General features: G+C 49.0%; 1 protein-coding gene across 1 annotated transcript in view; it reads left to right on the plus strand.

Annotated features, from left to right (window-relative positions):
• DPP10 (dipeptidyl peptidase like 10) overlaps nt 1-7,385 on the plus strand; it is a 39,740-nt gene extending 32,355 nt beyond the window's left edge. The window contains exons 16-26 of the mRNA XM_053471931.1: nt 80-201; nt 3,162-3,209; nt 3,415-3,513; nt 3,610-3,679; nt 4,387-4,581; nt 5,039-5,093; nt 5,443-5,542; nt 5,632-5,690; nt 6,373-6,445; nt 6,744-6,817; nt 7,232-7,385. Of these exons, the coding sequence (XP_053327906.1) occupies nt 80-201; nt 3,162-3,209; nt 3,415-3,513; nt 3,610-3,679; nt 4,387-4,581; nt 5,039-5,093; nt 5,443-5,542; nt 5,632-5,690; nt 6,373-6,445; nt 6,744-6,817; nt 7,232-7,369 (1,033 nt within the window). The 3' untranslated portion in view covers nt 7,370-7,385. The remainder of the gene's footprint in view (nt 1-79; nt 202-3,161; nt 3,210-3,414; nt 3,514-3,609; nt 3,680-4,386; nt 4,582-5,038; nt 5,094-5,442; nt 5,543-5,631; nt 5,691-6,372; nt 6,446-6,743; nt 6,818-7,231) is intronic.
• Nucleotides 7,386-16,058: the final 8,673 nt, after the last annotated feature.

A 16,058-nucleotide genomic window follows, 5' to 3' on the forward strand; every position in this document is an offset into this window, starting at 1 on the left:
TGCGAGCCCCTGGCCGGGTGCTCAGCGGCGAATGAATGAAGGCCCAAATATTCATTGGTTTTCATTCCTCTCCTTCCAGCGTCTCGATCTCCGGCCTCTTGCATCGTCACTGTCTGTCCTGCGGGTTTGCGAGGGGCCAGTGCACGTACTTCGACGCCAACTTCAGCCCGTCCAATCACCATTTCCTACTGCACTGCAAAGGTAGGCGCATACCTGCCAAGAGCCCCCGTTTAGTTTGTCCAGACTCCCTTTGTGGCATAAATCCCCTGATGCCCCTCTCTCCTCCCCGACACCCCACCCAGTTACACAGATACCACGCCCCAGTCCCGCCTCTAAACACGACCCCTAAAACAAAAACACTTGACATGTCGGGAGGGATGCCCCCGTCACGTATATCAGTGCAGAGTATTACGGAAAGTCGTGATATATGAAGCTGCCTTTTGTTTGGGGAAGCCGTATTAGTCCCGTGTATAAGAATGCAAAAAAACAGAACGTTGCAGAATCTTGTAATCCAATAAACTAGGGCTGCAACTAACGATTATTTTAATAATCGATTAGTTGGCCGATTATTTTTTCGATTAATCGATTAATCGGATAAAAAAAAACAATATGCAAATTTTTCGTTTATTTAAAAGAATTTAATGAACTGGATGTTAAAAAACAACTTAAAATTTACATTAACATTTTAATTTTGTTATGATGTAATAAAAAACAATATTTTCAAAGTACAAGAACCCAAACACAATATTTATGAAACAAAATAACCCCAAACATTCTGAAAAGAGGTGGACTATTACTGTTCAAGAAACTTTGCCCCAGCACTTTGCACTTTGCACCCAGCACTTTGCACCCAGCCCTGGCACTTTGCACCCAGCACTTTGCACCCAGCACTTTGCCCCAGCCCTGGCACTTTGCATCCAGCACTTTGCACCCAGCATTCAGCACTTTGCACCAGCACTTTGCACTTTGCACCCAGCCCTGGCACTTTGCACCCAGCACTTTGCACCCAGCCCTGGCACTTTGCACCCAGCCCTGGCACTTTGCACCCAGCACTGGCACTTTGCACCCAGCACTTTGCACTGTGCCCCTGCACCCAGTCTCTAACTCTGCCCTGCACCCAGCCCTGCCCCCACATTCTGCCCTGCCCCCACACTCACACTCTGCCCTGCACCCACTCTGCCCTGCACCCACACTCACACCCTGCCCTGCATCCCCACCCCCACTCTGCCCTGCACCCAGTCTCCCACTCTGCTCTGCACCCACACTCACACCCTGCATCCCCACCCCCACTCTGCCCTGCACCCAGTCTCCTGCCCTGCACCCCCCACCCCCACTCTGCCCTGCACCCCCACCCCCACTCTGCCCTGCACCCCCACCCCCACTCTGCCCTGCACCCACACTCACGAACCGCTCTGTGCGAATGGAGCCACTCGCACAGAGCGAACCGCTCTGTGCGAATGGAGCCACTCGCACAGAGCGAACCGCTCTGTGCGAGTGGAGCCACTCGCACAGAGCGAACCGCTCTGTGCGAGTGGCTCCATTCGCACAGAGCGATTCGCTCTGTGCGAGTGGCTCTGTGCGATCTGTTCACATAGACATGAAGAATACTTACCTCCGGAACGCGTCACATCCGTCACGTAGCTAGAAGGCGGAGACTGCAGAGCGTGTAGCAGAAGCGGGGAACGCTCGCGGAGGTAAGTAAAAGGAGCCGAGTGCTCCAACAACGAATTGATCACTCGATTAATCGATAACGGAAATCGTTATCGATGATTTCCGTTATCGATTATTATCGATTTTATCGATTCGTTGTTTCAGCTCTACAATAAACGGTGTTTTTCACTTGCTTGGTCGGAAATGCGTTTGACTTGATAAAGGGAGGACTCCCAAAAGCTCGTCTATTATTTTAAATACTGTTAGTCTAATAAAAAAGGTATTACAAGATTCTGCAACATTCTGTTTTTTGCATTCTTAAACTGCCTTAAAATACAACGAAAAGAGAAAGCAGACGTTTTCTTTAGAATGGAGGATTTTACATTTGAAACGGTCTGAGACACAGACGCCTTGATCTGATTCGGCGTATCGGGGGTCGGGGTCTCCAGAAGCTGCCGTTTTTAGGGAACTTTCAATATTATTTCTGTATTTTATAAACCTGCTTGTTCTCTGGTGGATTCACTATTTATTGGATTAATATATATCCTTCCATGTGGAGTAATAACGAGGGATACATTGTATCATCTTCCCGATTTTATTTTAATCCCAAATTGTACGAAAAGCTGACACTTGGCTCGCGGTGTGACAGCAGGAGGCAGCATCATGCGCGGCGCGCGGCCCAGCCACATGTAAAAGGATTTGTGATATACTGATAAGCGTCGGCCGTTGGATCAGCCTCCCAGCCGAGGGAAGATGTATTTATTCGATGCCGATCTGATTACGGCGTCTCAGACCTGACACCGAGAGCATGAGCTGGAAAGGGATCCGATTACTGCATGTTTTAACCCTGCGGTGACCCTGCTGCAGAGATCCAGGCATTCTTTATTCCCTTTATTCTTTTGCGCATTTTATTTTATGCCGTAAGCGGGGTCTCTGTCGCGATCGCGGGATCTCTGGACTTGGTTCAGAATCTGGTGACGTAAAAGGAGTTCAATTTCTTCTGATTTCGTCGTCTGCATTAGAAATCCCGTCTCTTTGCGTCTATTTCACTGAACGCGGAGACTTCAGAGGTTTTATGCTGCTGATAATTTTAGGAAAATGCCCCCCCCCAAATCACGCAGAGGTGTCACTCGATGAAAGCTCCTCCGTGTCATGGAACAGATTTCCCTCGGTATTCCTTTACTCCGGTCCCAACACTTCTCACTGTCATTCTCTTACGGGGGGTCCTCTGATCGAGCCGGGGCAGCTACTGAAACAAATGCCGACCCAGGGGGATGATCTGCCCTTTCAGGGTCTTTCCTATGAGTGATGTCTCCGTTACCGCACAAAGAGTTGCAATTTACAACGTTAATGATCTAAAATGATAAAATATAAATTATGAATAAAGTAGAAAATGCGTCTGTTCTAAATAAACGAAGCATGAAATTATTTGGGCTGCACAAGGAGATGTGAGCGCATGAAACGCGCATGAAGTGCATCGAATGAATGAATGTTTGTATTCTATCCGTCAGGTCCAGGCGTCCCCAGGGTCAGTGTACACAGCGCCAGTAACCCTGCAGGTCAGTGTATGAGGAAGAATAACCACCAGCCGCTCCGGCCCTCTGTGGCCCCCGGACCTCCGCTTGGACTGGGGCCCAATCTGCACGGGGGATTTACGGTTTGGTTGAAGGGGCTCTGTGCAGAGAGTATCCCAGATATCGGCTCCCCAGGAAACATCGTTACCCCCGTCATTGTGCCGCTAATTTATTTCTTTTATTTGCGCAGATTTTTATTCCATAGAAAACAATTCCGTCCTGAAAGAAGCGATTTCACAGAAAAAGATTTTCAAGAGTGAAATAAAACCGATTCATATTGAAGATTACGGTAAAGGCCGCGCGGGGTTCATATACGGTCTTTGGGGCGTTTCGGGGGCCGCGGGACAGTCACATATAAGTTATTATGTCTCTTTTTGTGTTTAAGACCTTCCTCTGCGCCTGTCACTTCCCAAGGATTTTACGAAGCTGAACCAATATCCGCTGCTCCTCATCGTGTAAGATTTTCACTATCCGCACTCATTAAATCAGACGGATCGGAGGAGACACCAGCATCTTGTGACACCGGGGGTCTCTGGGCCAAGCGCTCCTGCTGATTGGTCCGTCCTATCAGTTGGAATTCGCGATTTTCTGCACCGGAATAACTTGTGATGCACGAACCCGCTGGATCCTGGTTCGTCTCTTGGAACTCGGTTTACCTTTTATTCGGCCAGCAAAGAATAAGATGTAGAGCCACAAGAACTTTCAGGACCTCGGAGGTCTTTTCTTTGGATGAATTCCCCGAGTTCCATCTGAATAAGAGACCTCTAAGGCCCTGAAAGCTCACTTGACTCTACATCTTAGTCTTTGCTGGCCCAATGAAACATGAACCCAGCTCCAACTCAGCTCTGCCGTTTGGCCCCCATCTAGTCACCGGTTTTCCTGCTTTATCCTGAAACCTTAATAAGTCGGCGGTCTCGTCTTAGATTCAGGAGCCGTATGTCTATCCCATGCATGTTTAATACCCTCACTGTATTACCCTCTACTACTTCTGCTGGGAAGCTGTTCCACTTATCCACCACCCTCTCAGTAATGTAAAAAGAAGCTCAGCGAATTAGTTCATGGACAGGTTTCAGTGACTGTCCCAGTGGTCAGCAAAGAGCCATCAGTATACTTCTGGGTCCAGGATGGGTTGTGGTTTATTCCTTCTGTGTGCCCCCTGTAGAGATGAAGCCCCCGGCAGCCAGCTGGTGACGGACAAGTTCCACATGGACTGGGACTCGGTGCTCATCAATTCCCATAACGTCATCGTGGCGCGCTTCGACGGACGGGGCAGCGGATTCCGGGGTCTGAAGATCCTGCAGGAAGTTCACCGCGGGATAGGATCCGTGGAAGTAAAGGACCAAATAGCTGCCGTGGAGTGAGAGTTACTCGTATCTCTAATTATTAACGTTTAACGACTCAACGTCTCTTCACCTCCATGTTTTATAATAAAGCGGGGGAGGCCGTCTCGCCCCAGTGCGTCTTCGGTACACTCTCATCGAGGCTGTCTCTCATTTGTTTCTCTCTCTCTCTCTCTTGTCTGGCTGTCTCTCATTTGTTTCTCTCTCTCTTGTCTGGCTGTCTCTCATTTGTTTCTCTCTCTTGTCTTTCTTTGTCTCCGTTTTTTCTGTTTCTCTTTTTATCCTGCGCTCTTAATCTGTTAATTACAAAGATTTATCACCAATAGAATCGTCTGGAATAAGGGATTCCAAACGCCTCCGTGGGCTGCCCCTGGTCAAGGTGTCCATGTGGGTCGTTCCCCCAGGCTAATAATTATTGGGGGCTTGGAAGGCGTTTGCGGTCTCTGTTAAGGTGCCTTTTCGTTTCCCCCGCAGGTCGTTACTCAGGGAGCCGTTCATTGATCCCAACAGATTAATCATTTATGGAAAGGTAATGATTGGCGCACAGCGGCCATGCGCAGAATCGGGGCATCTGATAGACAGGGGGTCTACGGGGAATATATATCGATCTGCTAAACGGCGATAAAGATGAGAGTCCTTCTCACTCGTTAACCTCCCGCATCGCGCAGGTCTGCTCGCCCGGTACCCTAGGATTAACGAGTCATTACAGAAACGTATGATGTCAAAATACCCTAAAAGCCGTGATAGAGAGGAGCAGACCCCGGCTCCATCGGGGTTAACACCGGATTTAACGTGGGGCTGTAGGTGTCTGGGGTAAGAACACGCAGGATCCGCGTCTGCCCCTGTCGCTGACGTTATGATCACCTGTCTTCATGCAGGGCTACGGGGGATACATGGCTTCCATGATCATAAAGGCCAGCGAGAGGCTGTTTAAATGCGGCGCGTTGTTTGCACCGATCACAGACATGAAGCTGTATGGTGAGTAGACGCCATCTTTATTGGGACTGAAAGTGGGAGATTTAGGAATATTAGACTGATAAGAAGCGTATCTGTTCTCTTTCATGAAGCTTCCGCGTTTTCTGAGCGCTACCTCGGGATGCCGTCCAAAGAGGAGAACGCGTACCAGGTGAGAGGGCACAGTCACACTGCGCGTACCACGTAAAAGACCCCAGAATGTTTAGACAGTCACACTGCGTGTACCACGTGAAAGACCCCAGAATGTTTAGACAGTCACACTGCGCGTACCACGTAAAAGACCCCAGAATGTTTAGACAGTCACACTGCGCGTACCACGTGAAAGACCCCAGAATGTTTAGACAGTCACACTGCGCGTACCACGTAAAAGACCCCAGAATGTTTAGACAGTCACACTGCGCGTACCACGTGAAAGACCCCAGAATGTTTAGACAGTCACACTGCGCGTACCACGTGAAAGACCACAGAATATTTAGACAGTCACACTGCGTGTAATTGGTGAGGGTTCCATAGAATCTTTGGTCGGTCAGACTGCACGCTCTCGCTACGAGACCACAGAACATTCAGACCCAGGGATTACTTAGAACCGAATGCGACGCACCACAGACGCTCTGGTTAAGAGACACGCGTTTCATAGCACGGTCCGCCTGGAGGTTCTTCGGTTCTGGATCTTATCTTAGAATATCGTACCCAGAACACGATGCCCCCCCGGTCACAGCAGGTTCTGCCCGGTGCCGGTGAATGTTCTGGTTCTGTTCCCTGCCCCGTGTGATCCGGGCGAGACGTGGCTCTTGTTTGGAGCGGGGCCCTAACGTGTGCTTTTATTTCTTCAGGCCTCCAGTCTGCTCCACAATATCCACACCTTCAAACTGAAGAACCTGCTTCTAATCCACGGAACAGCAGACGGTGAGTACCGGGGGTGTATGGTGTTGGCGTTCGCGTGTTACATGTTCACATGTTACATGTGTGTTTTAGTTATGGGGGGGGGGAGCAGAAGAAATACTGCATCCAGAACCCCAGACTCACATCTGGCACCGGCAGCAAATTCAAACGGACGCTTAGACGAGTAAATGTATTTTAGACCAAAATGTTATATTTTGCGGTTAGAATGTTCCGGTCGCCGCTTTAAATGTATCCGGGCATTTTCCTCGTAATGGGGGGGGTATTGTCCGATTTCCCCTAATATTAACTTTTCTTCTTTTAGCAAAAGTACATTTTCAGCATTCAGCCGAATTAATCAAACACCTGATCAAAGCCGGCGTCAACTACACCATGCAGGTGAGTCCACGGCCCGCGTGTGCGTGGTTTTTATGTGGCAAATCATGTGGTATTTGGCAAATATAAGGGCGGCCCAGATATGAGTCGTACTCATACTCAGCGGTAGAAACGGGGTCTGATGTCATTGATGCGTAAAATGTCGCTCCGGGGGGTTTTCCGGGTTACCCGCCTTCCCAGCCCCCCAACTGCTGGCAGGATCCCCATCTTCTGAGAAATGATGGAAAATGGAGTCCTCTGTGTAAAAACGTGGAATATTTGGATTATAATGTGGCCAGCTCGGTTATGATGCAGTAATAATGCTGGTGCCCCCCCCCCCCCGCGGGGGTAGATAAAGTGCCCTGTTGGAGTGCTTGTGGCGGGCTGTCTGTGGATTTGTTTGCATTTAGTGACATCATTTTATCCGCTGCTCCCGAGGTTTACCCCGATGAAGGTCACAGCACGCGGTCGGAGAAGAGCCGCTTCCATCTGTACAGCACTTTGCTGCGTTTCTTCGGAGAATGTTCGCAGGCGGAGAGTCCGGTTTTACCGCAGGAGCCGGAGGAGGACGAGTGACAGAGCGAGACAGCCCAGAGACGTCGGTACTCGGTGCAGTCCCCGGGACGGTCACTTATTAGACCACGTAATACACGACTGCCACAAACGCTGCTCGTTGGACTCGGAACCGAGGAAGCGGACTTTCTGCCTTGTGGAAAATGTACAGAGGATTTTAGAGGAATAGATTTCTTACAGTTAGTGTATCGCATGTTTTATTTTGTTTCTTCTTCAAGAAATTGTACTAATGTTTATTTTTGACAGAACTTTCTATCACGGTCAAAACACAAGAAGGGGCCACTTTCTGTCCGGGGCCCAAACTGAAACAAGTGCGCTTTCCTGGGAAGACGCGGTTATTACAGAGTTTTTAAATCTTCATTTTCAAAAAGACGATGTTCAGTTACTTAAAACGTCCGACGACCCCTCGCCAGATCCAAGGCTCTTGTTTCTTCTCCCAATTCTCGAAGTCGGCACCATTTTGGTAGCGGATTAAGATATTTACGTCAAATCAGGAAATGCCCTCATATTTTCCCTGCAGAAAACGGCGGCTTCTTCAAAGAAGTGGAAACGTTGGCAGCTACCGGCTGGCGTTACCCAAACGGCGGGAAGAACCCGAGAGCCGCCGGACATTTTCTATGCATCCAACTCATTGGGTTTACGATTTATTTGCGTGGATTGCATCGTCTGGTTTCTTTCACCATTTATTGTATATTTCTCACCTATGTATATAACACATGAAAATTAAATTATGGTTTTCATAAAAACATTTGCTCTTGTGTGCCGGGTTATGGGGGCCGAGCCTCGTCCACTTATTGATTTATGGATTTCTTCACGCGCCGGGGGGAAGGGGTCTGCGATTCCTGCCCAGTGACGGCCCCCCCGTTACGTCACTTTAAATGTTTGCAGTAGAATCGGCCATTTGGTGGGGTTCCTGGGAGTTTGGCCCCTGGGCCCCGACTCTGCTCCTCATCACTTTGCTTGTTAATATTTCCCCAGGGACTTGAAGGTTTCCAGATAGATATAAATCTTCACATCGGGAGGATTGTATCGCACCGTGGATTGGGTTACGTTTGCACTCGATGTGATGTCCGTTATATTAGTACTGAGCGTGTGGACACGATGCCCGCACCGGTCACGCATGTTCATGGTGACAGTAAATGGAGGAACCGGTCGTTATTCATTAATAACAAATGACAGCCGGGGCGATTCCTCGATGCGGCCGCCCAGAATCCCACTTATTTCTGTGATATGTTAATGGAGAATAGCGAATGGTCCAAATCACTATTTTTTTCCCCCAAATGAGACAGTCGTGTCTTACTTGTGCTGGTTACAGGGCTGGTTGAGACCTCAGCTTTGCAGCCCCCACACATATACAGTATATATATATATATAATTAGTAGAGACCCCGTCATTAGAAGTCCGGACAGCGCGTCAGTTATTACGGGAAGAAACCTTTTATTGCTGGATGCATTTATTTGCGCCGATTTTGCTGATTATATGGAGAGTTTTACAGGAAAGCCGCGTCCCGTGTGCCAGGAGCAGGTCGCGCAGGAGGCTGTCGGTGCCGCGTCGGCCATCACTTCCCATTATGTTAATCCTCTAATCCATTCGCAGACCGAGCCGCTGATCTCTGCCGACATCTCCAGCTCATTTCTTTATTGTGCGGCTTCTCTCGCTGACAGACCTTATTGATCCGTTTCCAGTAAATGTTGTGACGTGGCGGCCGGGGGTCAGTGTTCCTGGGCATCATTCACCGGCCAATGGCACCGAGCGGAGAGTTTCCGTAAAGTTTACGCGGTCCGGAAATTATCTGGGGAGGTCAGATTTCCGACAGACAGGAATCGCTTCATCTCATTAGGATTTATCTTGTAGACTAAAATAGGAACAGAGAGCGCAGCGCGAGCCACGACCGAGTGGGAATCGCATGTTGTTGGGGGGCCGGAGAGACTGGCGTGTGTATAATATTGGAGAAACACGGAAGATCCCTGGTGTAGCCGGATTACCACGGAGGGGGATTCAGCTTTGTTTTCCACGAGGTTTAAAATCTCGCCGACCGTCCTCAGCTTAAATATAACATCTTCATGCAGATTGTGTTCTGGTTGATATCCCTGCTTGAATGTAGGTGGCTCCGTTAAGAGTATCATTAAATGATGACAAGTCAAGGTTTCTATGACGACCGGTATTAAGGCCACACACAAGTAACAAGTAACACATTTGGCGATTCATTACAGAGAATCTTCACCATGGGTTATTAAAGGGTTAATATTTCTCAGGGTCGGCACATTTAGAGAGCCCCCGGGTTTGATCCCAGTCTTTTTTTGGGGTCTCCACGTCCCCTTCGTGTACGGACAGAAAACATTTACTTATTAAATACTTTTTGGATGTTTTACAAGCGGTTACTCCGATTTATTTTACCAGGAAATGCATTTCTTTTAATGGAACATAAAATATATTTTGTGATTTATGGATCAAAGTGTCCGATTATTGTGTTAATAAACAAAAAATGTTGCAGTCAACACATTTAGCGCAATGAAGGGAAGACGAGAAACAAACAGCTGACGGAAATCCATAAAATATTTAGAATCTGTTTGTTGGAAATCTTAAAATCTCTCTGAAGAACTCTTTGCAGCTTCGGTAATTGTAATAAATCAGTCACTAATCGTTAAATAAGCCTAAAACCACCTTAAAATGCTGTGATAATTAACACTTCATTGTCAACAATTTCACTAAAGTGGGTGACACAAACAGGACTGGGGACTATCCCGGCCCCCGGTGCGTGCGAATGGCCCCCGGCTGGATGTGAGCCAACAAAGGTGGGTGACGGGGAGGAGGTACTGGGGTATGTAGGGAGGTACTGGGGTATGTAAGGAGGTACTGGGGTATGTAAGGAGGTATTGGGGTATGTAAGGAGGTACTGGGGTATGTAAGGAGGTACTGGGGTATGTAAGGAGGTATTGGGGTATGTAGGGAGGTACTGGGGTATGTAAGGAGGTACTGGGGTATGTAAGGAGGTATTGGGGTATGTAGTGAGGTACTGGGGTATGTAGTGAGGTACTGGGGTATGTAGTGAGGTACTGGGGTATGTAAGGAGGTACTGGGGTATGTAAGAAGGTACTGGGGTATGCAAGGAGGTATTGGGGTATGTAGGGAGGTACTGGGGTATGTAAGGAGGTATTGGGGTATGTAAGGAGGTATTGGGGTATGTAGGGAAGTACTGGGGTATGTAGGGAGGTACTGGGGTATGTAGGGAGGTACTGCGGTATGTAAGGAGGTATTGGGGTATGTAGGGAGGTACTGGGGTATGTAGGGAGGTACTGGGGTATGTAGGGAGGTACTGGGTATGTAAGGAGGTACTGGGGTATGTAAGGAGGTATTGGGGTATGTAGTGAGGTACTGGGGTATGTAGGGAGGTACTGGGGTATGTAGGGAGGTACTGGGGTATGTAAGGAGGTATTGGGGTATGTAAGGAGGTATTGGGGTATGTAGGGAAGTACTGGGGTATGTAGGGAGGTACTGGGGTATGTAGGGAGGTACTGCGGTATGTAAGGAGGTATTGGGGTATGTAGGGAGGTACTGGGGTATGTAAGGAGGTACTGGGGTATGTAAGGAGGTATTGGGGTATGTAGGGAGGTACTGGGGTATGTAAGGAGGTACTGGGGTATGTAAGGAGGTACTGGGGTATGTAAGAAGGTACTGGGGTATGCAAGGAGGTATTGGGGTATGTAGGGAGGTACTGGGGTATGTAGGGAGGTACTGGGGTATGTAAGGAGGTACTGGGGTATGTAAGGAGGTATTGGGGTATGTAGGGAGGTACTGGGGTATGTAAGGAGGTACTGGGGTATGTAGGGAGGTACTGGGGTATGTAGGGAGGTACTGCGGTATGTAAGGAGGTATTGGGGTATGTATTCCCCGTCCACGCCGTGAACCTGCACAGACTCGGAGCTCTGATCAATGCATGGATCGAAGAGACGACCCGAGGGCCGGAGGTCTCAGGAAGGGCCAGGTGAATCCGGCCGTCAGTAAGGAACGTGGCCCGCATTCCAACACACGTAGCCAAGAAAATGAATAAGGCCTGAACTCTCCGGAGATAAATGCCCTTCTTGGAAACGCTGCCGGTCTGCGGCTCTTATTCAGATCAGAACGGATTTACGGCGTCAGGCGGACCTGGAAGCGCCAACCGGAGGAATAAATTCCAACAATAAATCTGAGGAGGAACTTCACACAATGAAAGCTGATTGACTGCGGCCGAGGAATCATTACGGCTCGGTAATAAATTGTGTATCCTCGGTGAGACGTAATTAGGAGCGAGGGGCGCGTGGAAGCGCATGCGCTTGGGGTTAGCGAGTCAAGCGATCTCCCTGTGGGACCCAAGCGGGGAGACCTCATAGTTTGTGGAATTCCCAGACATGAAGAAAGTAATAAAGACGGCAGAAGGAAAAACATATTATTAACGTTTCCAATAAAGAGAGGGGTGGATTGATCGGTCATTAATGGCGGCTCTAAACCCCAGACCCCTCGGCTCGTGGCCCCCGGAGCCCAGACCATCCACAATCTGCCTGCTGGGGACGGATAGAAAAACGCCGCCGATAGATCACAGATTTCACTTATCTCACCTTAAAAAGCCCCGGTAAGGAGAACGTCCCAAGTGTCACCAGGTACCAACCCTACACAGGGGCAAACTCCTATACAGTGTGAGAGCTTGTTACCCCATCAAAGCATCACACAGGGGCAAACAACGGAGGGGCTGAGCCTGTGCCCCAGAACCAGCATCCACTAACAATGGGGTAACTACGCCCAGACCCCAACAGGAGGAAACCGTGTCGGCTCCCAAATAAAGCTGCAGCCTCATTTTAAGCAGAAACCATTGGCGTCGGCACCTGTATAAAGCTGCAGCTTCATTCCCTGCCTGGGGGGCAAACGACCAGCAATGTGCATTAGAATCCCTCCCAGTCCGTACGGCGCACCTTGTGATACAGGTTACCCCAGCTGATGAGAGGATGGTCAGGGGCAGTTAGCGAGCGCTGGGGATTCATCTCAGGGGTAGTTTCCTCAGGCCAGGGTTAGGGCGCACTGAGCGGAATTACGGGTTGGTAATAACTGAAATGGTTTGGCGGCTTCCCTCTCTTTATTCCGCTCCATAAGAAGCCTGCAAACCGATCAATTTCTCTTCATTAAATGAATAAAAGGCGCGTCGGGCGCGGCGTCCGCCCACCGCAGAAAAGTATCGATCTCCTCTCCTCCATTATTAATTCTTAATCCATCGATGATCCCGCGAGAGTGCTCTGTCAGGAACGTCAAATCAAATGATTTTGAGCGTTTTTATATAAATCGTGTTCTCAGGACGATTGGGTGGAACGCGGCGGGATCCCCGCGGAGAATTTATTCTGTGTATTCTATCTGCTAGCGTCTCGCAGGCCATTGTTTTTATAATAGTTTTATTTTTTATAGTTTAATCCATTTTACTGGTTTTGTGTCAGATAACAAAGTGACATCTCTACAAATATTTCCAAAATATCTCACTTCCCTCGAAACGTCCGCAGCCTGAAATGCAGCAAATCTCACAGAAATCGCCTGTAACGTGTCACGTGCCCCGTCCACCGGCCTGTAACGTGTCACGTGCCCCGTCCACCGGCCTGTAACGTGTCACGTGCCCTGGCCTGTAACGTGTCACGTGCCTCGTCCACCGGCCTGTAACGTGTCACGTGCCCCGGCCTGTAACATGTCACGTGCCCCGCCTGTAACGTGTCACGTGCCTCGTCCACCGGCCTGTAACGTGTCACGTGCCCTGGCCTGTAACGTGTCACGTGCCTCGTCCACCGGCCTGTAACGTGTCACGTGCCCCGTCCACCGGCCTGTAACGTGTCACGTGCCCTGGCCTGTAACGTGTCACGTGCCCTGGCCTGTAACGTGTCACGTGCCTCGTCCACCGGCCTGTAACGTGTCACGTGCCCCGGCCTGTAACATGTCACGTGCCCTATGCATCGGCCTTGCACAGCCTGCCAATAAAGCTTTGTATTGATCACAATCCTTGGATCGCAGACCGATCGATACACGAGTGTCAGGAAAGCCCTTTTTATTAAAAGCATCTTCTTATCTGGAGTGAATGCGTTCGATCTCCCCCAGCGAGTCCTGCGCGGCGCTCGGCCCTCTGGAAGCCATTAATGTTCATTTGTTTGCAAACAGCGGTTTCTGCCGAAGGATTCGAATATCAGTGAAACGTCCAAAACGGATCTCGTTAACCACAAACTGCACTCGTCTGGAGAAACCGAGTACAAAAGGGTTAATTTGGTGATCCAATGAAGGGATACAGTAACGAACTCATTATCTGCATCATGCGCGGCGACGGCCGATCCTGGCATCCCAAACCCGACGAGTCTTCAGAGGATCCCATTCATGGGTTCCACGTCAAGCTCCGCGTGATCCAAGTTCTATCAGACACGATCCAATCGGAGAAGAAGACTTCTAATAAGTGACCCTCTGACCACCGGAAAGCCAGAAATGAGCAGGCAGCCGCCTGCGGGGACATGAAACGGGGGATCATTAACTATTTCAGCCTGACACGTGTCCCGATTCCCACCAACACACGCATGTGCGGGCTCTAGAATGTTCTAACATGTCTGTGTGTCTCTCAGCTGATGATCTGGCAACCAGCAGACTCTTTGGACAATTTGCTTGCTGGGGGTTCAAACCAACCCCCCCTGAATAAATCAATACAATACCGCTATATAAAACAATAATAAAAATAATAATAAATACGAGATGATCCAATCATGGGATCTGGGAGGATGGAGTGAGAGGGTTAATCAGTCTTTAAATAATTTGTTGTTAATAAGTTCCTTCTCGTTAATGTCGAGGATTCTGAGATGTCGGGCACCTGGTCTGTGGGCGTAAGAACTGCAGATGGAGACATATTTTATGGAGTCACGAGAAATAACGAACATGCGCGTCTCCGGGAGTCAGAACATTTTCTGAGATCGCTCCAAACATTTAGGGGGATAAAATAGTGAATTCAACATCTACACTACAGATTATGGCAAAATAGGGTAAATGCCACATTTCCACCATATTTTACTGGGTAAATTCTACACTATAGAATGGGCTGCAGCGGTCGCCGGGCATTAGGATGGTCGCCGGGGCAATCACCTGATTTAGTTAGGGGCTGTTAGGCACTTAATGATTACATTCGCTTCTCGGTTATAAACGTTAAGGTTTACAGGTAGGACTCCTATCGTTCTGTGAAGGTTCCAGGATGGCTCCCTAACTTGGCTCTCCAAACCCCCCCCACAAGGCCAGCTGCCCCAGAGATGTATGGCTAACTAAGGGGTAAATTAATAGTAAAGTTACCCCTGCATGTCTCGGGGGGTAGTTGCAGACGTGGATCTTGCATTCTGCATCCACACAACAGGGAGATAAATGCCCCTGAGGAGAGGGCATTACGGAGAGGGGAATGTGAGACGGTCAGCTGGGTTTAGAGGTCCGTGCTCAAAAGTCGAGTCCAGGGGCCGAGGCAACTCGTTTGGATTGAGTGAGTGAACGTGGCGCCACTTGCTTGGTTCATTTCTCCAGCTGATGTATAACTTGGCGGGTAACACGGCCCTTCGTGAATAAAGCAGTGAGTGTGAGCTCCATGAACATTTATTTACTTCAGACAGCTGGCTTCTTCCTTCTACAATTAGAACAAAATTGTGGTCTTTAAGAACATCGTCGGAGTCTTTTTAACGGTTAACTTGACCGACCAGACTCAACTTCAGTTGCAAAGCAGCTCATATTCACAAAGATACACGTTTCAGGTGAGTACGCGCAGCAATATTGACCTCATCTACTGACCCCAAACTATTACAAAATATCCATTAAATACTCATTCCCACCCTTCAGTGTTAAGGGGGTTTTCGGAGATCGGAGACGACGCGCGGCCGGCAGAGACAGTGGAGCTGAATTATTGATTGTAACGGTTCCAGGAGCATCTGTCTTTATTCACTTGATATTTAGAGAAATATTCATAGCAGCCAAAGGGTAAAGCGCCCGACACGATGCATACCCGCGGCGTCAGGGACCCACTGTTTTGTTTACTGGGACCTGTGGGACCCGGAGACTTCTCTCCGCAAACATAAAACACAAAAGACCATCTGCTAAATACCGTTTGTTCCAAAAATGACTTTATCTGATTTTATTGTCCCCATCAAGGAAAATGTTAAACATTTGAGTGAACTTCCAGGCGACATTTTCAGATGGAAATGCGTTCCTCAGACTGGCATTTTCTCCAGCGAAGGAGCGCAGCCGTGCTTTGTACGGTAACGTGACCCGAGAAAGACTTTGCTCTAATAACCTCTGTGACCCGTCCTCCGACCGAGTAGCTCCACCGTAGAGATCTTCCTTGCCGCTGAAAGCTCAATTGCTCAAGGGATTAACCCTTTGTTTAGTATATTGTGCAAACAGAATTGAACTTATTGGGAACAGCACAGATATTTAGACATCAGGCGTATATCCCATCACTACCAGACCGCCCGGCGCCTCCATACAGTTCTCGGGAGATCCCGAGGGAGCAGCATTAATCTCGGGGTACCAACGGCGGGCTCAGGGTCCAAGCATGTTATGTTCCAAAAAGTGACTTGATCCGGCATAGGGACCCTGAGCGTCAGCGGCGGGAACGTCCCTGCGAATAGTCCGTGCGGCAGCCGGGCCAGAGTTCCAGAGAATGGGTAATAAAACC

The sequence above is a fragment of the Spea bombifrons genome, chromosome 7 (assembly GCF_027358695.1).
Source record: "Spea bombifrons isolate aSpeBom1 chromosome 7, aSpeBom1.2.pri, whole genome shotgun sequence".
Taxonomy (NCBI): Eukaryota; Metazoa; Chordata; class Amphibia; order Anura; family Pelobatidae; genus Spea; species Spea bombifrons.